General features: G+C 41.3%; 1 protein-coding gene across 7 annotated transcripts in view; it reads left to right on the plus strand.

The window, feature by feature from the left end:
• The first annotated feature begins 1,476 nt into the window (after positions 1 to 1,476).
• The window catches only part of POLA1 (DNA polymerase alpha 1, catalytic subunit), a 338,774-nt gene continuing 315,046 nt past the window's right edge, over positions 1,477 to 25,204 (plus strand). For 5 of the 7 annotated variants that reach the window (XM_067545056.1, XM_067545060.1, XM_067545062.1 and 2 more), the window contains exons 1-11: positions 1,477 to 1,550; positions 10,541 to 10,665; positions 12,512 to 12,608; positions 13,442 to 13,522; positions 14,438 to 14,556; positions 14,867 to 14,929; positions 17,268 to 17,366; positions 19,027 to 19,225; positions 19,407 to 19,584; positions 20,610 to 20,785; positions 24,906 to 25,018. In XM_067545056.1, the coding sequence (XP_067401157.1) occupies positions 1,523 to 1,550; positions 10,541 to 10,665; positions 12,512 to 12,608; positions 13,442 to 13,522; positions 14,438 to 14,556; positions 14,867 to 14,929; positions 17,268 to 17,366; positions 19,027 to 19,225; positions 19,407 to 19,584; positions 20,610 to 20,785; positions 24,906 to 25,018 (1,278 nt within the window). In that variant the 5' untranslated portion in view covers positions 1,477 to 1,522. The remainder of the gene's footprint in view (positions 1,551 to 10,540; positions 10,666 to 12,511; positions 12,609 to 13,441; positions 13,523 to 14,437; positions 14,557 to 14,866; positions 14,930 to 17,267; positions 17,367 to 19,026; positions 19,226 to 19,406; positions 19,585 to 20,609; positions 20,786 to 24,905; positions 25,019 to 25,204) is intronic. The other 2 variants (XM_067545058.1, XM_067545057.1) reach the window with 2 other exon arrangements.

Raw genomic sequence — 25,204 nt, forward strand, 5'->3', positions numbered from 1 at the left:
TTTTGTATAATTTTAAGTTAAATGTATGATTTTCCAGCCCCAACTTTGCTGCTTGGTTGACGCTGGGGCATTACTCTGATTCATGTGGCAGAAGACATCTACCTAGCTATAGAAGTAACACTAGCGAAATCGAGGTAGAAAGGAGACAGAGTTCTTTGCCAAGCCCTAGCTGATTGGTCACTTTAAAAAGGTGGTGCTCAGAAGCAGGAGGAAATGCTTTCCCCTGAATGACACCTGGCCCTCCGCCAAGAGTCAGCTCCTTCCACTACTAGCAAGATTGTTGCAAAAGGCTATTCTGCCCTGCTTTGTGACTTAGCTCCAGCTCGTTCTTACTAGCTCTGCTCCCAATGTCTAGTTTAGCCATTGAAGTGATGAAGTTACTCCACCCACAGTTTCTGCTGACTTGGATCCTTGCACCTGCAGCTTCTTTTGATTTAAAGTCTATAAGGCCATTAAGGCCACAACCCCTCTGCAATTTGGGGATGCGCATTCCCACAGGAGCTGGACCGCCTTTTCTACCCTGACTTTATTACACTATTGCTATAGCACTATGTAATTCTACTCATAGCAACAGAAGTGCTTGGGAGAAAAACGCTGGCATCCTGCCTATCAATAGTTCCTGTAAACTCTGCTCTGAGAACCCTAGGAGGGGAAGTTAACTAAGTGGGTCAAATTCACCCTTGGTATAACCCCACTGATTTTAATTGGCTTACACCAGGGCACACGTTTAAAATGTCTCAGCATCTTCTGTCAGGTTGGTTCCCTTGGCTAAGTGTGGTGGTGGAGGAAGCCTTTTTTTTCTGTCTACACAGAGCATGAGTGAGCTGTGCCCTAGTTTACCATGTACCCAGGTTTATTATTATCTGTATTACCGTAACACTTACAAGCCCTAATCAGAGGCCAGGACCCCACTGGGCTAGGTGAAGGCTGTAGCGAGGGCAATGCTGCTCAGCCACCCTTAGCTTGGGCCGAAAGGGCTCTTTTCTGCAGCCTGAGTTTACAAATTTGCAAATTACAAATTCTCTTGAGCCAAGAAAATGAAAGACCCCCATAGCTGGGTCCCTGCATCCCCTTCCCTAGGACACAAAGGACCTCATCCTGCTCCCCTGGAACTCAGGGGCGACACCCCATGACCGCCTAGCCATAAATAGCAATTCTCTCCCTAAGCCTTGTTGCAACTTGCAGACAGGACGCACCAGCAGCAGCAGCCGCCGCCGCCTCCCCCAACAAGCACCCTCCCGCGTCTCTCTCTCTAGAGAGCCAGAGCCGCAAACACAGAGATTACCCCCAAACCCCAGTGAGCCCGCGCGCGGCTCCGCCTAGTCCCCCCCCTCCACTTCCTTCGACCTGTACGAGAGGGTGGAGCGGGGCGAAGGGGCGGGCTGGCGAACGACGGGAGTCGCCTCGCTGCCGCCGCGGCTTCTGATTGGCCGGCCGGCCGGCCGGGGCGCCTGTCTCGCGCCACTTTCGGGCGCGTTGGCGCGAGAGCGCGGAGGGGGACGGAGCGAGCGTGGTCGGGGCCATGGCGGAGAGCGAGACCCAGCACAGCGGTGAGGGGCGGGCGCGCTGTAGCGGCTGCCGCGCTGTGCGACCTCTTCACGGGGCTCGTTCAGCCTGGGGGCTGGAGGGGCTGGGCGGGGCACGGCAGCGGCGGGGGGCAGCAGGGTCGGCGGGGGGGGCAGCGGTGGGGTGATGTGTTGTGTTGTGCTGTGCTGTGTTGTGTTGGGCTTCCCTGGAGCATGTCTTTGATTTCCTGGTGGAGGGGGCGAGCTGCAGGATCGGGTGGGGCGGTGTCCTGGGTGCGGCATGTGGGAGTGGCTGCTTTTGTTGGGGGGGAAGGCGGTCATTGATAGATTCTTCTTGAAATTTGGTAGAGAGGGTGTGTGTGTGTGTGTGTGTGTGTGTGTGTGTGTGTGTGTGTGTGTGTGTGGGGGGGGGGGGAGTGTATTTTGAAATCTAGCCTGTCTTAAAAAATAAGTACACCAGGGTGTTAAAAGAAGCTTGATGCCTGGACCTTGGTCCCCGTGTCATCCTGCTGAATTTGGGCTTTGAATCACATTTTTTTTGTTATTTTCGAAAATGTTTTTTTTTTTCTTCTTTTCGGGCTGGGTTTAAACTTACACCTGTACCTGAAATGTCTGTACCCGAAATACTGTCAAGTGCATGGAGTAAATACCGGGAAGAGAGAACTGTTACCTCTTTTAATTAAAGAAACCTGCTCCTTCATGAAAACACAGGCATTGTTTTCATCTATAGTATGCGATCAGAAGTGTATTCCTCCCTTCCTCCCCCTCATTCTATAAGATGTCATTGTTCTTAAGACAGTTGTCTGTACTTTATACGTTCTGATTTCCCTCATAACTAGGGCCCTACCAAATTCAAGGCTGTGAAAAACTCACGGATCATGACATCTGCTGGGGCGGGGGGCACTCCAGTCAGGACCCCTACCATGCATCAGACTCCAGCTGCTAGTCCTGGGGAGGAATGGGACTTTCTCTTCTCCTGCAGGGTCCACTCTCCTTTTTGGGTCAGATTCATCTCTGGAAACCAACCGTGGCTGCTGGAAGTTCCATACCCCTGACCCGCTTCCTGCCCCATCGCCCCCCAGAAGTGAGTGGAGGGCTCACTGTATAGGGAGCAGTGGAATGCGGTTTAATTATCATTTTTTATTACCCTGCCAAGAAGCTCAGCCACTGCTGGTGCTGTGCCTGCCTGAGGCTTGCAGTTTGGGGAGACAGCACTGCCCTCTGCCCCCCAAAATATGCCCATGTTAAAAAGTGGGTGGGGGCATGGTCCCCAGCTCTGCAGTTCTGGCAACAGTAGACCCCCCCATTTCTACAAAGGTTCTGATGACCACAGCGGAACACCCCCCCCCCGGCCATGGGGCTCTGGGTGATTGCCCACCGGTAAGGCCAGCCCAGTCACCCCCCAAAAAGTGATGACCCTTCCCAAGCCATTCTATGCGATCCTCAAATCTGCGCTACCGAGCTCTGAAGGCAATGCCTCTATCAGCAGCAGCACAGAAGTAAGGATGTGCTGTGACTCTTCTACAATAGCCTTGTGACCCCCTCACAACCTCTTTTTTGTTGGTACCCCCATAGTTATAACACCCTGAAATTTCAGATGTAAATATCTGAAATCCTGAACTTGATTATTTTTCAAATCCCGGGACTGTGGAATTGATCAAAATGGACTGAATTTGGTAGCGCCCTACTCATAGCATCACTATTTTGAGCCCTGAATTTCTTCATCCTATAAATGTAGTAAAATCAGAATTGGGGGACAGAGAGAAATTGTTTTCAATTTGCTTAGAGTGAAAATACATCCGTGCATGCAAAAATTAAAAAAAGGTAAATTCTGTGTATTTTACTTAAACATTTTTTAAACTGTTGTAGTGGCTTAACAATAACTAAAAACTACTATTATTTGTATTATAGCACTTAGGAGCCCTAAATATGGACCAAGATCCATGATAGGTGCTGTACAAACACAGAACAAAAAGATGGTCCTTGCCCAAAAGAACTTACAGTCTAAGTAGAAGATAAGGGACAGCATGTGGATACACACAGGCTGGGGAGTACAAAGAAGCAGTGACAGTATTGGTTAGCATGATAGGCAGCAGCTTCAGCATACTAGCAACCTAACCATTGTCAAGATTCTTTTTTTGTGTGTGTAGGTATCAGCAAAAGATAATTTTAAGAAGGATAATGTTAATTTTGCAAATGTTTATGGGTAGTTTCTTTCAAGCATGATGGGCAGTATGAAAGAAAGCATGACGGTGCTTGTTTGAAAAATTTAACAAGTGGGCAATGGAGGCTGGTGTCATGAGTGGATTGGAGGCAGAAGTCAACATCTGTTAGTGAAGAAGAGATGATAGGTAGGGTGGCGATTAGCCACCAAGAGTCTTTAAAGTGAAGACAAATAGCTTATATTTGATGCACTAGAGAAAGAGGAGCCAGTGGAGGGGTGCAACAAGGTGGTGACATGGTCAAAATGGGTTAGGAAAATAATCTTTGCAGCAGCTTTCTGAATGCATATAAGCAGAGCAAGGTCTTTGTGCAGGTGTATCACTGCATTTGCAGGAGTCCCACTAGGGTCAATGGTGGTCCACCTTTGCTAATCCATTTGTGGGATCTGGACCTTAGTCATGGTTCTTTGCAAATGTTAATTCTCAAACCTTGCTTTTATTTTGTTTGTAAAAATTCAGTAACTGATGATGTGCTACTTTATTACTGTCCTAACTATTTTGTTTCAGGACAGGGCTTTAAATTTTTATTGGTCATGCTAGCTAAAGGAATAAATCTGTTAGTCTGACATCAATAGGGGGTGGAGAATCTACTGTTGAGGTGCAATGTTAATCACCTGATGAGAAGCTGAGCTTCTGATTGTGGTGCTATCACAATTTCCCGCTTGAGGTGTGGGTTTTAAAAATTGCTTTATTTCAGGGTGGATTGCTTTAAATCAAGGCAATTTCAGTAATTGATTTAAATCATGATTTAAATCACCAAGAGAAAATCAAGTTTCCTACTGATACTTCTTCACATTTTTCTTAAACAATGGTGCAAATCTGATCACTAAAACGTTAATTTACAACTCAGTATAGCATTTTACAAAATCTAGGAGGGTATACTTTGTGTAATATTTTAGATAACTTGATTTTTATTAATTTAGGAAATGGTACATAATACTCATTACCTGTGTTAAGCTGCAGATGCAGCAGCAGTACATTTGGAATGGTAAGAACTAAATCTCACACAGACACAATAGCACTTATATTTTATTAAACTAAAACTTAAATGTTACATAAATGTTTTATGTTTGCTATTGCAGCAGTCTCCTGAGTTGCCGGCTGTCCATACATTTTTTTTTTTTTTTTTAATTTTCAAATTTTATTAACTCTAATAGACAAGTCTTGGCAACACTAAACACATGCTGTATCATGTTTTGGCATTTTCCCCCCTTCTATGTCCACAAGGGTAAATACAGCTTCCTGTCAGAAATAAAGTAGCCGTATCTGTGTGTGTGTACCTTGTGAAATTGAGTTTCAAATATACTATCACTTTACAGTAGCATAAATTTTCTTTACATCTGTTCCTTTCAGCTTTGCCTCTGTCAAAGAAGAAAGGAGCTGTCCTAAACATAGGTTGTCCGTCTGTGGCTTATAGACTTTAGGGTCAGAAGGGACCATCATGATCATCTAGTCTGACTTTCTGCACAGCGCAGGCCACAGAACCTCACCCATCCAATGCTGTAACAATCCCTAACCTTTGGCTGAGTTACTGAAGTTCATAAATCTTGATTTAAAAACTTGAAGTTACAGAGAATCCGCCATTTTCACAAGCTTGACTTTGCAAGTGAACTGTGTCCCATGCTGCTGAGAAGGCGAAAAACCCCCAGGGTCTCTGCCAATCTGACTTGGGGGAAAATTCCTTCCTGTCCTCAAATGGGATCATTTAGACCCTGAGCATTTTGGCAAGACCCTCCAGTCAGACACCTGGGAAGGAATTCTCTATAGTAACTCAGAGCCCACCCCATCTAGTATTTCGTCACAGCCATTGGAGATATTTGCTACTAGCAGTCACAGATCGGCTACATGCCATTGTAGGCAGTTTCATCGGACCATCCCCTCCATAAACTTATCAAGCTCAGTCTTGAAGGCAGTTAGGTTTTTTGGCCCCACTACTTCCCTGGGAAGGCTGTTCCAGAACTTCACTCCTGTCATGATTAGAAATCTTCATCCAGTTTCAAGCCTAAACTTGTTGATGACCAGTTTATATGTATTTGTTCTTATGGTCCACATTGGTGCTTAACTTAAATAACTCCCTCCCTGGTATTTATCCCTTTGATGTATTTAGAGAGCAATCGTATCTCCCCTCAGCTTACTTTTGGTTAAGCTAAATGAGTGGCTCTCAACCTTTCCAGACCTTTCAGGAGTCTGATTTATCTTGCATACCCCCCAGTTTCACCTCACTTAAAAACTACTTGCTTACAAAATCAGACATAAATATATAAAGGTGTCACAGCACACTATTCCTGAGAAATTGATTACTTTCTCCTGTTTACCATATAATTATAAAATAAATCAATTGGAAAATAAGTATTGTACTAACATTTCAGTGTATAGTATATAGAGCAGAAAAACAAGTCATTGTCTGAATGAAAGTTTAGGTTGTGATAACTTTGCTAGTGCTTTTTATGTAGCTTGTTGTAAAACTAGGCAAATGTCTAGAACAGTTGATGTACCCCCAGGGCTATGTGTACCCGTGGTTGAGAGCCACTGGGCTAAACAAGCCTCGCTCTTTGAATCTTGTCTCATAAGGCAGGTTTTCCAATCCTCGGATCATCCTAGTAGCCCTTCTCTGCACTGTTTCCAGTTTGAATTCATCTGTCTTAAACATGGGAGACCAGAATTGCACTCAGTATTCCAGATGAGATCTCACCAAAGCCTTGTACACTGGTACTAACACTTCCCTGTCTCTGCTGGAAATACCTCGCCTGATCCATCCTAGGATTGCTTGTCAGTGAGAGACTGACCAAAAGCATAAAGAAGAAAATTAGGTGTCTAAAATAACCTTCCTTTCCAAATTATGGATAGTGACAGTTGATGCACCCTTAAGGGAGGTGGGTGGCAGCTGAGCAGTTGTCACCCTTCCCTTCCTGAGTCTATGTGTGCATTATTAACAAAATCTGCCTCTTCTGCAACCCAGCATCTCACAATCCTTGATGTCTGGACTGAGCTCCTCACTCTGCAGCTTCATGGAGCTGGATCAGCATTTTGGTGCCACTGCTCTGTCCATGCCCCTTCTGTGCCCACTTGCTGTGAGATTATCTGCCTCTGCAGCGGCGTGTGGATGGCAGTTCTATTGCGCTCGCCTATCTTCTGCTTTGAGTGGATTTTTTTTTTTTTTTTTTTTAATTTTTTTGGCTAATTTTGGGGCAGTGGTGAGCAGTGTTCTACTTTAGCCCTTTCCACATCTCTCGGTGGTTTTTAGACAGATGACTGAACTCATCTGGTGCCTCCCCTTCACCATTTTTTTGGTATGGCAGAGCAGCCTAAAAAGCACTGAACAAAACCTAGATGATGCTCCTCTGTGAGACAGCCTTCCTGGCGTTGGCAGAAAGTGAATCACTGCCAGCCTTCCTGGCGTTGGCAGTGGACTGCCAGCCTTCCTGACGTTGGCAGACAGTGCCCAGCCCTCCATCCCTAACTGTTAAGTCCGAAGGCTATGTGTCAGACAGGTAGGTGGGATCCCCTGCTCACCAGAGCAGCCGTAACTCCACTGGCAGAAAAATAGACTAGGTGCTCATGCCTGTCCAAGAAGGATTTTCTGATTTCAGTGGATCTGGCAGATGCATACCTCCACATTCCTGGGAGACCTTGCCATCACAGGTTCCTAAGATTTGCTTGTGGCAGGAAGTAACATCAGTACGGGATGTTCTTATTTGGCTTATCTTCTGCTCCCAGAGAGTTTACAAAGATTGTGGTAGTAATGATAGCCTGACTCAGGTTGCAGCATATCCACCTGCGACCCTTCTTGGACCACACTTGATCAAAGCGCCATCCCCAGAAACAGCACTCAAAGCCATGCCCTGGAGATGGTATCTCCTGCAGGCACATGTTTCTATCAAGGTTAAGAAAAAGCTCCTTAATTCCATCCACCAAAATAACATACTTAGGAGTGGACATAGATACCTCGGTAGCAAGGATCTATCCATCTCTAGGAAGGTTCAAGAAGATTCAGGGCTTCCTCATGTTGTTTGGGAGCTGCCAGAGGGCCTGCTGGATAGCACTGGGCCTTCAACTGCTGGGCCTCCTCTTATTGCGAATAGGGCTCACTCCATGGGCACAGTCATGCATCAGGTGCCTTCAGGGCTTCATCATAAAGGTACAGGACCACCCTTGGAACACATGAAGGTTCATGTAAGGATCCCAATTCAGGTGCTCAACTCCTAAAAATGGTGGTTAGCCCAGGGCAGTATGCACGAAGGTATGCCCATATGCTGTCCAGATCCTCCGGTTCTCAAAACCAATGCCAGTCTGGAGGGCTGAGGAACACACTTGGGGCCCCAAACAGCTCAAGGCATCTGGAGCCTGGAGGAAAGGGCACACATCATAAACCTCCTAGAGCTAAGAGTGGTCAAGCTGGTGCTGTGAAGGTTCCAGTACAGCCTAGAGGGGAGCCAAGAGCTGGACAACAAGAATGCTATCACATGTGTGAACAGCCAAGGGGGAACAAGGACTCCAGTGCTATATTGAGAAGCAGTGGAAATCATGCGATCGGCAGAGAACTGTCTCTTATTCCTCAGAGCAATTAATGTAAAAGGAGACCTGAATCAAAAAACGGATTGGCTCAACAACTGTGGTGCCCAAATTAGGGAGTCTTTGAGTTGATTGTGCAAGCGATCAGCCTTCCCTGAACCGAGCTATTGATGAGCCATATGAATGCAAAGAGATCAAAGTACTTCAGCAGAAAGGTGGATCCCAGATCAGGGGGACAGATTCCTTATTGCACAGATGGCTGCAGGGTCTCCTCTATGCATTTCTACCCTTCCCATTAGTAGGGAAGGTTGTTGAGGGGGAAGAAAAAACCAGAACAGGTAACAGTCCTGTTGATAACTCCACATTGGCCAAGGAGACACTGGTTTTCAGACCTGATAGAGCTGAAAATAGGACCTCCACTGCAACTCCCAAAGAGGCGGGACATCCTCTCACAAGGCCATCTTCTTCATCTTGAATCCAATTGGCTGCATCTAATAGCCTGGCTATTGAAAGGGAAGTGCTAGTATTACTGGGTCTGTCCTTCAAAGTCCATCAAGACACTGCTTTAATCTAGAAGAGTATCAATGTTAAAAATTTACTCTTCCATCTGGACCAAGTTCTGCTGTTGGTGTTAGGAACACAAAGCAAATCTTAGCAATCCAGGAATTCCGGCTATTTTGGACTTTCTCCAAAAAGGCTTTGACAAAGGTTTCTAACCCAGCACCATAGCATGTCAGGTATCTGCCTTCAGTAGTGTAATGTTTGTGGGATCCATGGGTTCTCTGGTAGAGTACCCCCACGTACCCAGATTCCTTAGAGAAGTCTGATTAACCAGGTTGTCAGTCTCACCAGCTGGCTGTATTGAGAGCCCTGACAATGATAAGCCCTGAATCACTGATGTCAGTGTCAGCATTCTATTTGTTCATCAGATCTGGCTTTCAGATTCCTGGCAGACATAATGGTGAGTGTTGGAGCTGGCAGTCCTTTCTGATAGGAAACTAGTTTTTGTTCCCGAGATCTGAGTACTACCTTTGCCCTTGTGGAACTGTTTGTTCTGAAGGTGAAATCTTCTTTCCAAGCTTCCCAATAGGTGGCTCTCCCATTATTCTGTCCAAGATCACAACATCCTACTGAGAAGGAGTGGCACACTTTAGATGTTAGAGCTTTGACAATCTATCTTAAACATACAGAATACATGAGGAGATCTGATACCCTGTTTGTATCCCTCCACCTGAAATGCCAAGAACTCAGCTTTCCAGTCATCCATTGCTCGATGGATTAGGTATGCATTGTGGAGGCATACAAGATGTTGGAGATCTGTGGCGACCTCATGTGGAAAAAGAGCTAATGCATGTGCAGTAGAAGTTTGCAAGATGGCCACTGGGTCAACAGCTACTACTTTTGTCAAGCACTACAAAGTGGACTTCTTGTCCTCTGCAGAAAAGCATCCTTTGGCAGGAAGGTGTTGCAAGAAGTGACCCAGAAACAAATTTTGTCTTTTGAGTAAATATTATAAATGAGAAGGGATACTGTTTCCTTTTTTCCCCTAACCTTTTTTATAACCTCTCTACATCTATTTACTGCTTGCTCTCAAGAATTGTGGCAGACACTGGGCTGCAGAACAAAAAATTCCTTACTGATCATTTCCTTTCTGCTAGCAACATCTCCCATAGTTCTACCCAACCTGAATGGCGATGAGCCAAAATGTCAGATGCTGAGTGGGGTCTTTATCATGTGACATTTTTTGGTCCACTGGACATAGTTGGTCACTTATCTCTGAAGTATTTGTTGCTAATATTGATACAAGTTTTTATAGCTTTGGAATAATTCGCCTGACCATGAGCAGGAGCAGAGGAGGCATGGCCAGAGCAGCAGCATCAAAACGCTACTCTGCCTATGTGATGCTGCAGAATGAGGAGACCAGCGCAGATGCGGATGTGGGAGATGCTATTAGCAGAAAGGAAATAATCAGCAAGAATTTTTCTGTTTTTTATTGACTCATTGTGATTGCTTCTGGGTTCAGGTTTTCATTATAATCACTGAAACGGCTTGTTGGAAATAATTTCTGAAGTTATGCTTATAGTAAAGATACCATACTGTTATTCTGCAGGCTGACTGAATTGTTGTGTTTATGCCTCAATTACTTTTTAAGGAATATGCAACAGTGGAACCATTGTTTCTCCAAGACCACTATTAAAAAGTTACTGTGGATTAAATGGCTGAAGACCAGAACAATGCGTAGTTGAATTGTACTTCTGATGTTTTAAATATTGATTTCAGCTACATCAGACTCTGGAAGTTTTGCAGTGTCACGTTCTCGACGTGAGAGAAAATCTAAAAAAGGGCACCAAGAAGCTCTAGAACTCCTGAAAAAGGCGAAGGCAGGTGAAAAAGTAAAATATGAGGTAAATAGTTCAATCTTTTCTCTTGTTTAGTCTTTATATAGAAAAATCCAAGTTGAGTTTGGGAATGTTGTTCTTTGTTCTAACCTGTGTAAAGCTGATCATTCCCATCTGGAACTTATGGGGAAAACTAGGAAAACAGTATTCAGTCAAAACAAACTGGACTGAAAGATGTTGTACTAGTAAAAACTTTCATGAGACATTAGTTATTTCTGTATTTGCTACTCTGTCCCTTGACAATGGAAATTAAAGAAATTGACGAGCAACAATTAATTTTCAGTCATTAAAATGTCTTATTGTTTAGGCCTAAAGTTTGATTTGCCTTGACAATTATTCTCCTAGTGAAGGACTTCCCTTCAGAACTTCAGCATGTATCAGTTAAACAGTATAGTAGGAAACAAATTCTTAACTTATGACTTACAAAATATTCTGAGATCCAGGTATGGCAATGTTAAGGCACTGCATCTTTGCAAGGAAAGCAAAAGTCAATTTATGTTGAAGTATTAAACTACTACAAAGTGCAGCAAAATGACATAACTAACCAGATGTGCAACATCAAATAGCCTTTTTTTTTCACCCACCTGGATGTGGACAGAGGTCTGGAATAATCAGGTGTTCCAGATGCATATTCAGCTTAACAGTACCTTGTGTTCCTGAGGCCAGGTCTACACTGCACACTTACTTCAGTATAACTACATCGCTCATGTGTGTGAAAAATCCATACATGTGAGTGACATAGTTATACCGACCTTAACCTCCCAGGTAGACAGCACTATGTTGGCAGGAGAGCTTCCCCTGCCGACATAGCTACCACCTCTTGCGGAGGTGGAGTTATTAAGCCACTGGGAGATCTCTCTCCATCAACTAAGAGCATCTTCAGAAGCACTACAGTGGCGCAGCTGCATTGGAGCTGCTGTGCCGACATAAGTTTGTAATGAATACCTGCTGTCAGTCATAACTTTTTGTTAAATTACTTTGCAGTTGATATATACCTTGTGAAATTTCCTGGTGTTACCCATGGTTGTGAGGCACTACCAGCTCTCTTAGCTGAGGAAGCTTGTATATTCCTGCTGTTGGTCAGTTCCCCAACTCCACCAGCCTCAGGGAACATGGGCCCTTACGCACCTTTGTGCCTCTGCCACTGGCACCAACAGGTCCCACGGTCACAAACCTCATCTTTGTGTTTGAGAAAAGAAACATAGCTCTTCTTTACCATGAATCCATTTCTTTAAGAAAAGCAGATACTTCGCTTACGTGAGACTAACGGTAAAATGCATTTTCTGCCATAGTGAACTGGAGTTTCAGCATCACATGATAGTTTTTAATTTTGAATAATATTTTCCCTATTGAATTAATCAGTACTAAAAAGCAAAAACAAAACAACTGACGTTGAAGGAAGACTTGCACTTGCTATCCGTGAACAGTTCACCATACTTTGATTAGAGAAGAAAAATCTAATCTAGTCTGAGGCTATGTCTACACTGCTGGTAGCACCACCGGCAGTGCAGGATCGATTTTTTTGTGGGTTTGATTGAGTGGCAGTAAAGACTCACTCAATCGAACCCGGAAGTCGACTCTGTAAATCCACCCTGGCAAGTAGCATAGCGTAGCGCTGCGTCGATGGGAGGCCATTTCCTGTCAATACAGCACAGTGGAGACGCCATGGTAACTAGCCATTAGGAAGTTGACTGGAGATATGCAAGTTACTATACGTAGCTTGCATATCTCCTGTCAACTGCCGCTGAAGTCCGTGGCCTGTGTAGACCAAGCCTGAGTCCTTGCTAAAACTGCTTTTATTAAAAAAATAATAGCTTGAGAAGTGTTAATCCCAAATATGCCTTGTCTGCAGATTGAGGAGTTCACAAGTGTTTATGATGAAGTTGATGAAGAACAATACTCCAAGATGGTCAGGGAACGTCAGGATGACGATTGGATTGTAGATGATGGTATGTTAAATTCATTTAGGGGGGGCTTCATTTATGCTTCTACTCAGCATATAAAGTAGCTATGGTTATTTTTGCATATATTTGTAAGCTACAGGATGAATGGTTTACAACTGCCAATATCTTTTGTATGAATTTTAAAAAACAAATCATAAAATTACCCTGATATTATCTTAACTCCATAAGGTTTCATGAAGACCTTGCCTCAAAATGTAAATGCCTCAGTGCCCTCTATAAATCAGTTGTAATAAAAAGAAAAGATGAATTTCTACACAAATACTTTGGCCGAGATTTATAAAGCTATTTAGGTGTTGCGGCACTCAGCATCACAATGCCTAATTGATTTAAGAATCCTTAGGAGACTAAGTGCCTAAATCCCTTTTAAAGGAAACGTAGACTCCTAAATCAGTTAGGCATTGTGATGCCGAGTGCCGCAACACCTAAATAGTTTTAAAAATAGCTTTATGCCTAAGTATTGTTGAATTTATAATAATGCATTCAAGATCAATTATTCAAATATTATACATTGTTTGCAAATATAATTTCTGTACTTCACAGTGACTTTGTTCTAATGGGTTCCCTGTTACAAACTACAATTTTTTTTTAGTTGATCACGTATGAACATAGTTACTTTGATCCAAAACCCATTATATCTTGGTTTATTTTTTAGTTTCTTTTTGTACTCAAATTATATAGATTATAAAGTAATGAAAAATCAAGTGCTCGTTAAGCAGTTGAAGTCACCCACCTAACGATGGAGATAAGTTTGAGTTTCATCTTGCAAAATTCACAAAGGGTCATTTAAAGTTTATTGTAACATTATGCTTCTTGTACAGATGGAATAGGTTATGTAGAAGATGGAAGGGAAATCTTTGATGAAGATCTAGAAGATGATGTCCTTGGTGCCAACAAGAAAGGTAAATGAACTGCACTCTTTTTTTTTTTTTTTTTTTTTTTTAAAGGCAACCAGAGAAACTTTCAGAAAAATTAATAAAATTGGGTACTTTTGGTGACTTCATGCAGTGAAAATGAGTAAAAAAGTTTTCTCAACCCAAATATTAGCACAGTGAGCAGTTCCTAGGAAGGACAAGTTGCACAGGTATCACTGATACCTGAAGAGACTGTGGTTGCATAAATGTGTCTGGGGCCAGGATTTGGCCTGCAAAGCCTCTCTTTATTTTTGGTGATGATGTGTGAGATGAAGATGATCGAGCTTGATTATCAGAACTTAGGGCGAGCTACAATCAGGAAAATCACACCCACAGAACTGCATGCCTCCCTCCCTGGGACACCAGGGTTCTTAGCAACCCTTCTTCCTGGGGTATGAATCTATCCTTCACTAACTGGTCACACACTAACTGTCCCTGTGGACCCTGATGATACATACTAACGAAGTAGACACTAGGTAACTAAGATCACATAGGAAATCATTAGTAAAGCAAAGAATCAAATCTTGTCTACAGAATCATAGGCTAGCTCACCAACCATTGGACCATCTTTCCTCTATGGAAATACCAGTATGTAAAGAGCCTCTGGCGTACCATACTTCAGAATGACCATATTTTGGTATGAGAAAGTGGTTCAGTCATTGGCCTCCGTGATACTGCCAAGAAGGCTATAAACTTTGGTGGTAGCTTTTTGTAACGTTCTGAACAGGTATGAGATGGTAACACCTTTCATGAACTGCCAGCTTAAACTGGATTTGAGCGAGCAGCCTAAAGGTTAAAGATATCCCTTTACCAATTCCATCAGCTCTCCAGCCCCCACTGATAACTGGACCCTTTTATTTAATTTGTATTTTTGAGACCTCACTAATCTCAGTCTTGCTTTAGTAGGAAAAGGTGACAAAACATCCACAAATGACAAAAAGAATGTGAAGAAGTCTGTGGTGTCAAAGCCAAACACTATCAAGTCTATGTTTATGGCTAGTGCTGGGAAGAAAAACACCGATGTAAGTTGTATTTTTGTATTTACATTTAAGTGTCCTACATTGAATTAGACTTTGTAACTTTATTTTATTCACTAGAACAAAGTGACAAATGTTTTGGTTACTGCTGTTTGTTTCACTTTTTTGCAATCAATTGACATATAAGCCAGAGTTATAAAAGCTCTCTTTGGGAGTTTCTGGGTGCTGGTCACTCTTGAAAATCTGGCCCATGGTCTGTGGAACCTCCTTATTCTGCACTGACCGAGTCTTTTGATTCAGCTAAGTGCATATAATTAAGTCTATATGGTTAATACAGCTGTCTAATATTTTACAGAAAACTGTAGACTTGTCAAAGGATGACTTACTAGGTGATATTCTTCAAGATCTGAATGCTGAGGTAAGTGGTTGAGTTCTGAGGAGTATAAAGTATTGAACCCCCTCATCAGTGATGCAATCCATCCACTTGTCAGAAGTTTGTAAATTTTAAAAACCAGACCCCCCTAAGATTTTATCGTTTTAGTAAAGTCATTCCCAGCTCTGTGACCATCTTTGTCCTATGAGTCATCTTTAGATACACGAGAAGTCAGGTCAGCCAATGACTAGTTAATCAACATGACAATACTCATTATTTTATTATCAGACTTCCTTAAAATTATGAAGATTAACACTTTCAGCAACACGTTATTGAATATGACAGGTCACTAATATAAATAAAAATTACAAGTATATTTAAATTTTTTTTTACCATGTCCTTCATTTAGCTTTAATATACACATTCCATACTCAACCCCATGCTATCTGATACCTAAATTTAGATTTATGTCACCTTAGTAACTGTTACTAACATCACAAACATCTAAATAGTTCAGGAAATGCTTTCATGCTATTTTTTAATATCCTCTGCTTCACAAGGCATGTGTGGTATACCAACCTTTGTGGAAGGTAAGAGAGAAATGCATTTTAATACGAAATACGTTCATCATATTTTCACTTAAGCACAGTCTCTTGTTTTGGAATAGTTGACTGGTTTTTAAAACTTTTCAATTCATTTTCTAATACACGTCTCATCTTCTAAGGCCTTGTCTACACTAGAAAAATAAGTCGACATTATTAATGTTGACTTTCAGCCAAGCTGGGAGGCAGGTGGCAGCCTCCTGTGCCCCAGCTCGCAGCTGGCGGCAGCCACCCTGGCTTCGTCCCAGGGTCACAGAGGCTGCCCCCTGGCTTGCAGCTGGGCTTGGAGCCTGATGGCAGCCTCCTGCACCCCCAGCTCGGAGCCCGGTGGTAGCCACCCATATCCTGGGCTTGTAGCCAGCGACAGCTGCCTGCGGCTTTGTCCTGGGGTTGCAGCCGGGCGGCAGTCTCCTGTGTTGTGGGTTGGAGCCCAGCAGCAGCCACCTGCCTCCTGGGCTTGCAGTGGGGCAGCAGCCGTCCACGCCCCGGCTCAGAGCCCCCGCGCCTCCCATGCCCTGCAAGCCTGAAGGTAGCCTTCTGTGCCTGGGTTTGCAACTGGGTGCCTGGCGGCAGCAGTCCTTATCCCAAGCACAGCGGCTTGTCAATTTCACTGCTCTACTAAAGCAGCAAGGCAAGTATGACAGCCCCAACACTGCTCTAAGGGGACACAGTGTCTACACTGACGCTGTGTTACCCTAGCTCTTTCGACAGAAGCTTTACATCTCTCATCGAGGTGGTTTTATTTTGTCAAAAAGACAGGGCAATTTTGTCAGTAGGGAGGTGTACACCAGCACTGTTTTGTCGACAAAAGCTGACTTGTCGACAAAACTCTATAGTGTAGACCAGGCCCAAATCACATTGGCTCTTCCTGTGCTTACAATGTACATCTTAAAATTATTGGTCTACTATTCTCAGTCCTGAAAACCAACTACAAATCTTTCTATATAACAAATTCTCATTAACGACTGGCTATTGAAACAGTTTGTAAAGCCAGGACGTTAAACTTATGAGTCTCAGCCATAAGTGAATTTTTAACTTTTTTTGGTCATACTTCCTATTAACCATAATCTTTTTTTAAGTCTGTGTTGAGGAATGGGAAGCATTTGAAAAACTCTTTCCATTGCATCCATGCATTTTAACTGATTTTCTCTGGTTCTTGTGCATTTCTAAACTTCATCCAAACCAAATTCATGCAAATTTCTGTCATCAAGATTCTTTCTTTTATTTAAATGCCAACTGTGTGCTTGATGCTGTATAAGATGCAAGGAAGGATGGTCCCTTTCCTATGGACTTACGATCTAAAGTTTATATTGACTTCACATCAGGATTTTGTGCAACAACATATTATCAGCTGGCATAATACTCCCACTGCTTTTTTTTTTTGGCAGTTCTGGACCCTCTTGGCCATTGTCATCCCCTAGTTTAGGAGCAAGCTACATTGCTGCTTTTAATGATTTTTTTAAAGTTAGTTTTTTTCACAGTGTTTAACAATCAGAACCAAACCTTTATTAGCATCCTTGTGGACTTGTCACTTAAGTAAATTAAAAAGAAGTGGTTTAGTTGGTGTGGCAGTATTTCTCACTTGCTTTGGGAGGGTTTACCCAAATTCATTAAGTGAAGGCACTTCATAGTATCACTGTTGTTGGGATCCTGATACTTTTGTAGTAGCTGATGCAACATGCATGTAGGATTAAAGGGAGAAGAAAAAAAAATCGGGTGACTTTTTCTAGCAAATTCTGCTGATGTAGGGCCATTCTCATGTTCTCTCTTCTCCTTTTTAGACTGTTCAGATAACTCCACCGCCAGTTGTAAAGTTAAAAAAGAAAAGACCTGTTGGAGCTTTGCTGAATCCTTTCTCTGTACAATCACAAGCCCCTAAGGTAGAGTTGCAGATCCAAATTTTAATTTTTTTTGTTGCTTATGACTAACTTATTTATGGTTTGAATAGGTAAGCTCCTTTTCATTATTGGCTTCCATAATAAAAACAGAAAGGTTGTAATTTCCTTCTTGTGTACTCTTTTGCATACTTCTTGTATACACTTTTTCTTCTGAGTATCTTTGTAGTTAGGTGTGTACATAATGTAGCTTCAGTTATTACTAAATCATTCATATGGTGCTTTAGAGTTGCATGGCTCTTTACACATAGGAACTCAGAGATGGCTGACCTTGTAGGAGGAAGAGAAGGTTTGGGAGCATGAAAAAGTGTAGTTAGGGGTTTGTTTTTTTGTTTTTTTTTAAGCAGCAAGCTTCTGAATGCTCTGAGTATGTGCTAATGGGAACTTTTGAGAAGCTCATAATTCAACTAAATCTAATTGAATTTTCATGTGAATGACAAAAAGTACCTCTGCGTCTCTGTGTTTGCCCCCTTACCAACTTCTAAAGTCTCTGTTGCCCAGCGTAGGGAAGCTGGAACTCTTCAGTGAAATGGTTGGAAACCAATTTTAACTTTAGGAAAACAACCTTTTTTCCCTGATCCTTCCTGTTGGAAATTAATTGTCTTTGCTGAAATGTTAAAAAGAAATATCCGCTTGAGGTAGAAAGAGCCTGTAAAACTTCAGTCCAAACAGTTAGTTTGGCAAAGTTATAAACAACTGAAAAATTGCTTAGATAGCCTTTACAATCAGCAGGGCCTCATGTATGCTGTGATTGTGTGGCTGCAGAATTCACTCCCTTGTTACATAGTAATGCTTCAGAATCTGCCCTTTCATTAAAAATTGTTTCTTTATGGTTTCAGCAAGTACCCCAAAATTTAAACAGTGTTAAGTGATGCAGTGTCTGTATCTGTAGAGAACCTGAAACTCGTTCTGAGGAGTGTGGCCTGTTCTGTTCATCTCAGTCAGGGCCCCATGGAATTTGGATACTATGGTTCCAGAATCCGGCATTTATCAATTTGCTGCAGCCAGGCATACAACTATTTTTCTGCCCTGTCCTGCCCTGCACTGTATACCATATACCTTACCTACCGCCTCCCTTACAATTGTGAGTTTTTTGGATTACAATGTGCTTTCTCTGCAGTGTTTCCTGGAGCAAACTAGAAGAGAGTTGGGGGAGGAAGAATTTGGCTTCCAGGCTGTTCTAGTGTATGCTGGCAAACTAGGCTGCTTGGGAGTTAGAGAGAAGCTGTTGAAACAAGCAACCAGCTCCATTCTTGCCTGGCACAAAGGGGGAGAAGGAAGTTCTGAGGTCAACCTCTTCACTCATGTGCTGAGGCCTGGGGAGAATAGCCAAAAAAACCAAAAAACCCCTCATTGCCAAAAATAATCAACACACTTGGTCTGTTAATATTTTCAGCTATGACCGGTAGGACTGGTTATTTTTGGCTGTGAGGTTGGGAATAGGAATGGCGATAGAATAAATGTTGCCATGGAATTGAGGGGTTGTTGCTGAGGAACTTGGTGTGGTACTGAGAAATACACAAAACCCTGACTTTAGGCCTTGTTGCCAGCTTCGTGCATAACTAAACACAGTAGTTCTGCTTTAACTGGAATAGTTGTCTTAAGGAAAATTAAAGTTTAATTGGTGCCTAAAATATTTTTTCAGGTAATAACTCCTGTAGTAAGGAAAGCTCCCACTACTGTCAGAAAGGAAGTTCTTTCTCCAGCTGCCTCTGATCCTAGGCATACCAGTTATGCAGCAAAACCTGTTGCAGTCCATAAAGAGAATGGTGGGGCTGAGTATACAGTACAAGCTGCAGAAAATGAAGAACTGGTGAAGGCAAAACAAGAGAGAGCTAATGAAGGTATTTAAAAAATTCTGGCAATGAAAATAGCATATATAGAAAGTTTTAAAAATATTTTAATTAACATTGGGGCTAAGCGTGAAAAGAGCTTAAAATATGGTGTGGTATACTATATTAATGCTGTATACTGTGTATGTACTAGAAGCTATATAGTATATTGTATTACTGTTCAAACCCTTAGTTCTTTTTACAGTGCTTACAGAAGATGATCAGGGCATGATGGATTTTGAGGATGGGGACTTTGATGAACCCATGGAAGCAGATGTACCAGAGACTGCAAGGACCCTGAAGGAAGAACAGAAATTAGAAAAGAAAGAGAACCAGCAAGTGGATTCTGTGAAGGAAGATGCATCCTTTTTGTAAGGATCTGTGGTTACAAAAGGCCTTTTTTGCTGGAAGAAATTATTTTTATGAACTTTATATTTGGACTTGATATTTACAGATTTAACAATCTGAGGAAAGTTGGAACAAATTTCTCAAGGCATTGTTCTGTGATTGTACTGTAGGGACTTCAAAAATGTGCAGGTGGGAGGGAGTAAACTAGCTGAGTGCTACTTAAGAAAAGGGATATTTCAGGTTTCTGGGGATAGATAATTCCTGTTTGGGTAAACAGTGAAGTGTTTTTAGGTTAAGTGCTCAATATGTATTGCAAAGAGTTGGTGACATAATGTGCTGATGAGCAGAAATCAGGAGTCGCTAAACATTTATATTACTGAATACCTTATACTTGTCCAAAAGATTAATGATAGTTAAAGCCAGTTTCCCATGGCAAATAGTCATGGCATTGAAGTTCAGAAATGCAAAAGTAATGATTTTTAAGGTCCTTTTCTTAAATAGGAGTAGTTTTGAAGCACATTTTTAATACAGTTTCATGACTGCAAATTATGAGAAGTCAGATAATGGTTTGACATATATAAGGTGCTTCATGGAAACAAGTAATGACTCTGTCCTGCCCCAAATAGCTTACAGTTAGTGCTTAATTTGTGCCAGGGCTTGCCAGGGCTGAGCTGCGGCACCTGTATGCTTGGCATTTCATAACCTCGGCACCTCTGGGCTTGCCGTGTCAGTTATGAAAGTAAAAAAATTGCTTGAGCCCTGGCACCTTTTTTCATTACAAATTAAGCACTGCTTACAGTCGAAGGCATTCTTGCAAACTGATGGGATTATTCATGGTGTAAAGGGTTGCATGACTGGGGTCTAACTGTCTAGTAGTTTAAAACAATTTTTAAAACCTGTCTGCTAGTTAGAGAGCCATATTTGTAGAGGTAATAACAAAGTATTGCATGTTAGCTAGTTGGGGTGATGGATCTTAAGTCATGTCTTCTCAAAAGTTATGGTTATAGCAAACATACAACCTTACTCATGTGTTTTTTAATACTTGCAGAAGTTCTCTCTCAGATGCTTTCTGTTGGAACAGAATGGATAAGGATGAAATTGATTTAGTTGCCTCAGAAGTTGAAGTGGACCCAAGTTGCCTGCCACTAGTGAAAGGGGAAGATGGTGATCAAGTCTTTAGGTTTTATTGGCTGGATGCTTATGAAGATCAGTATAGTCAACCAGGTATCTATACGTTTAAAGCCAGAAAGTAATTCTCTCATTCCTTTCAATTTATTTCAGACATGAAGTCTGGGATTTTCAAAGGAGCCCAAGGGATGCCCTCTCTGCCTGGTGAAGGTCTCCCCCAGAAGCTGCTCTGTAACTTGTTATGCCTCCCTGTGTATGATATTACCCCTTGACAACATGAAAGTCTTGTCTATTATGTGTAGTCTGGAGTAGTGTTAGGGGGAGGTAAAGGGATTTTAGTTCTATTAAATCTAGAGAATATGCTGTCATTCTTAACCTCTGTGTACTAGGAATGAGTTGATGTCACTAACTTGGCTAAATGGTACAATAGTTAAATGACCTGACCTCTTACTTTTAAAAATCTAAGCTGAAATCCTGGTTAGATCATTGATTTGGTCTCCTAAGTCCTGATGCACCTCTCTCTGTATTACAAGTCACGTGTTGTAGGGGTTGGGGGAGAGGATTCAAACTGGTTGTGCAATAGGTATTAGTGTGCAAACATCTTCATAGTCAAGACACCTCAGTCCTATAGTTTCATACCTGTAGTGCTTTTGGTCTCTCTCTTCCACGAATATCAAACTCATTCATGCTCTTAGTGGTAGAGGAAAAAATACCAATTTTGGCGGCTTTGAACTAACGCTGCAAGTGCTGAGTTTAATGTATTTTACACTTATGCCTTTCTTAACTTGTGGTGTCGGGGATTAAATATGAGTCGGTCTCTTTGTATGCTGAGTGGGTTGAAAAGCTTCCTGATGACAGCAGCTGGTAATCACCGAAGCCCTGGTGAAATCAATGATTCTAATATAAAATAGCTACTCTTAAAGACCCTACTATTGTTTTTCACTTTTATCTTGGCTTCTAAGTCAGTGGTTGCTGAATGGAACATAATTATGAAAGGATTTATTTTCCTTGTATATGAGAAGAGATATCTTGTCCTTATTATGACATTTCAAGGTTGAATAATAGACTGCACCTGGTTTCAATTAGTAATGCAGGGAGATGTAAATTCTGATGTTACTCTTTGTTTAACAGCTTCATGATTTTTATGGCAAATGGGGCATAAACAATGTCAAATTGCTTGAAATGTAAGTATAGATGGACTGCAGTATAAATAAGACTTTCAAACTTTCAAATGATTTTAGAGACTGTTTTCCTTCATGATTCCCTTTAACTGTTTTAGGGAGGGAATTGGAATACTGTAATCATTTAAAAAAATTGAAGAAATTAATAATAAATGGAAACAATAGGTGTCTATCCAGTGCTGTTGTCACCTTTCCCATAAATTAAAAAGCTCAGAATAAACAAGGAACTACTTACAAATGTCTCTACCTTCACCAATATCCTTAATAAAGGCTTAGTGGAAGGGGACTGGGAGGAAGGGAATCTTGTCTGTGATAGACCAAGGGGGTGAGCAAGTCCTAAAATCGAAGACCCAGTCAGAAATTGTTTATATTTGAAGGAGCTACAGCTCAAACATTTCTGATCTCAATACTAGCAGTATATTGTAAGGGGAGGAGAGATCTCAAGTAACAAAGTCCGAAATTATTTAGGGATTTTTTTTTATAGGTTAAAACTAGGCTTATCAGAATTCAGTTTTAATTTTTAAAGAATTTTGGACAGGTAATAAAACGTTTGTTTTGAAGCATTTTTTAAAAAAACTTTTTAATCAATTTTAAATTTTCATGGTTGTGGGAAATTATGGGGAGAGGGTCAGACAATAGGGAAAGTCAGCCAATTATATAATGACAATAGACATTGAGATTTAAAAAGTTAAAGCTTTATAACTGTTAAAACATAAATTGTCAACATCGCATGTCAAAGTATTAGGGCTGTCAATTAATCACAGTTAATGCATGCGATTGATGCAAAACATATTAACTAGATAAAAAAAAGTCACGATGAATTGCAGTTTTCATCGCACTGTTAAACAATAATGGAGTACCAATCTAAATTTATTATAAATAGTATTTTTCAATTAATCTCATACAAGTCCAATCAGTCCTATTTCTTGTTCAGCTAATCGCTAAGATAAACAAATTTGTTTATATTTACAGGAGATAATGCTGCCTGCTTCTTATTTACAATGTCACCTGAAAGTGAGAGCAGGCATTCGTATGGCACTATTGTAGCCAGCCTCGCAACCCAGCCTTGTTGCAACCAGATATGCTAAACATTGTATGCCCCTTCATGCTTCGACTTGTAGGCTCTAAAGTTTTACATTGTTTTGTTTTTGAGTGCAATTATGTTAAAATAAATAAAAAATAAAATTTCTACATTTCTAAATTGCACTTTCATGATATAGAGATTGCAATACAGAACTTGTATGAAGTAAATTGAAAAATACTTTCTTTTGTTTTTTACAATGCAGATATTTATAATAAAAATAATATAAAGTGATCAGTATACACTTTGCATTCTATGTTGTAATTGAAATCAATATATTTGAAAAATGTGTAGAAAACATCAAAAATATTTATAATAAATTTAAATGGGTATTCTATTATTATTTTAACAGTGTGATTAAAACTGCGATCAATTGGGATGATTTTTTAATCGGTTGACAGCCCTACAAAATATACGAAGTAAATATCCCTAAACCAAACACTAATAAGTTCTTAAGCAGTAATTTTCCTGTCCTATTTCTACTTGGGGGTGGGGTGAAATCAACATTTACCCATAAAAATCTACTCCTTTCAAGCCTACTTAAAACCAACCCCTTTAATTCTACCAAGAAGCTTATTGAAAGCCAGTGCAGGTAATAGCACTAGTTTAATGTGCTCCCAACTTACAAGTCCACTTAAATGGACCAAGTTGTTCTGTGCCAGCTTCAGCTTCGAATGTTTCCAAGGTGTAATCCCACACAGAGTGCATTATAGTAGTTCATTATATCTTACAGTGACACAGATGTTGTTAATTGTGGCAAGGTCCACAACAAAGAAGATTGGCGAAAAAGTTGTCTTGGCTTCACCGTTTACCTGGACAGTACCCAGTATTTAACAGCATCTCCCAGTTGTTCACCTGTACCATTGCACTCCCTCTGTGAGGGGTGCTGATAGAAGTTCCACCAACTTCCAGCTGCTTCCCCTAGCCTCACCATTTTCTCTCTCTTTTACCTAGATTGAGTCACAGCCAGTGAGCTGTTATCCAAGGCGCAAATTATCTAGGCACTGGGAAATTCATTCCATTGCTCAGCAGAGCCATATATAATGGGGAGGGAGAGCTGGGTACCTTCAGCGTACTGAATGCAATGTAGTCTCCTCTCTAACCCTCCTAATGGCCCCATATACTTATTGAACAAAACAGGTGACAATATCTACCCTCTGGCACCCTGCAAGAGAACCCTTGGGGCCAGGAAATGGTTCAATTTATTTAATTGACCTTGAGTTACAGGAAAGATTGTTGTACTTGTGGTGACTTGGTTTTTTTGTGTGCTATTCCTTTGAGCAGTGAATTGTCAAATATAAAACTTCATGGATTTTATTATGGGAATTATTGCTGCTAAAATGAATAAATTAGGGACTTGAAGCTGATAAATACTATTAAGTGAAATGTTCAGTGGATTGCAAAAGGTCTTCCACCCACTTTATTGGGTACAAAGGAGTCTTCACCTTGGAGAACTGAGTGGCGAAAATACTTCATTGGCTTGGTTACCTTCTAGCTGGAGATGTGTTAGGTGGCTTGAGCCTTTTAAGGAGTGATTGACACCACATAGATTTCAGCATTTTCTTTCTTCACCTACTTGTTTTTGGAAGGTCTTGAACCAATTCAGGGGTAATAAGGTGCTATAAGAATAGAACTCTGAGAATAGAATATAGTGGTGTGATACCACCTTCTGTGCTTGACATTGTTTGCTGCTTGATTACCACAGTGATGGAGGTGGATGGTGAAGGACCACATAAGTACTAGCTTTATAAAGCAATTGCTTACATATTTGTAGAGCAGTAACTGTCAGCAGATGGAGCTGTCAAGGACTACAAATTGGAAATTATTTTGATCCCATGAGTGAATTAATGTTTATTTAGTAATACTTAAAATTGTAGCTTTTCTGCTAACAGCTACTTTGAGCATTTTCAGTTCCCTAATATCTTCTGTTTTCTCTTCCTTTCTCTTTTGTTAGGTGTGGTATATCTCTTTGGTAAAGTGTGGATTGAATCAGCAGAGGCCTATGTTGGCTGTTGTGTGACAGTGAAAAATATTGAAAGGACTATCTATCTATTGCCACGGGAGATGGTAAGCTTTAATTTCAGTGTGCTGCTGATAGGAAGCTATTGAAGTAAAATGTCTTCTGACTTGTTTACATGACAAAAAACAAAATAAAACCTCCCTGTGCTGATCATTGCATATGTGATATTCATCATGTGAAAAGCAGCATAGAATATCTCTGATTTTTATGCTACCCAGTGACCTTATGGCTAG

Source organism: Emydura macquarii, unplaced genomic scaffold, assembly GCF_026122565.2.
Source record: "Emydura macquarii macquarii isolate MOO-44397 ecotype Brisbane River unplaced genomic scaffold, CSIRO-AGI_Emac_v2 contig_1043, whole genome shotgun sequence".
In the NCBI taxonomy this organism is placed as follows: domain Eukaryota; kingdom Metazoa; phylum Chordata; order Testudines; family Chelidae; genus Emydura; species Emydura macquarii.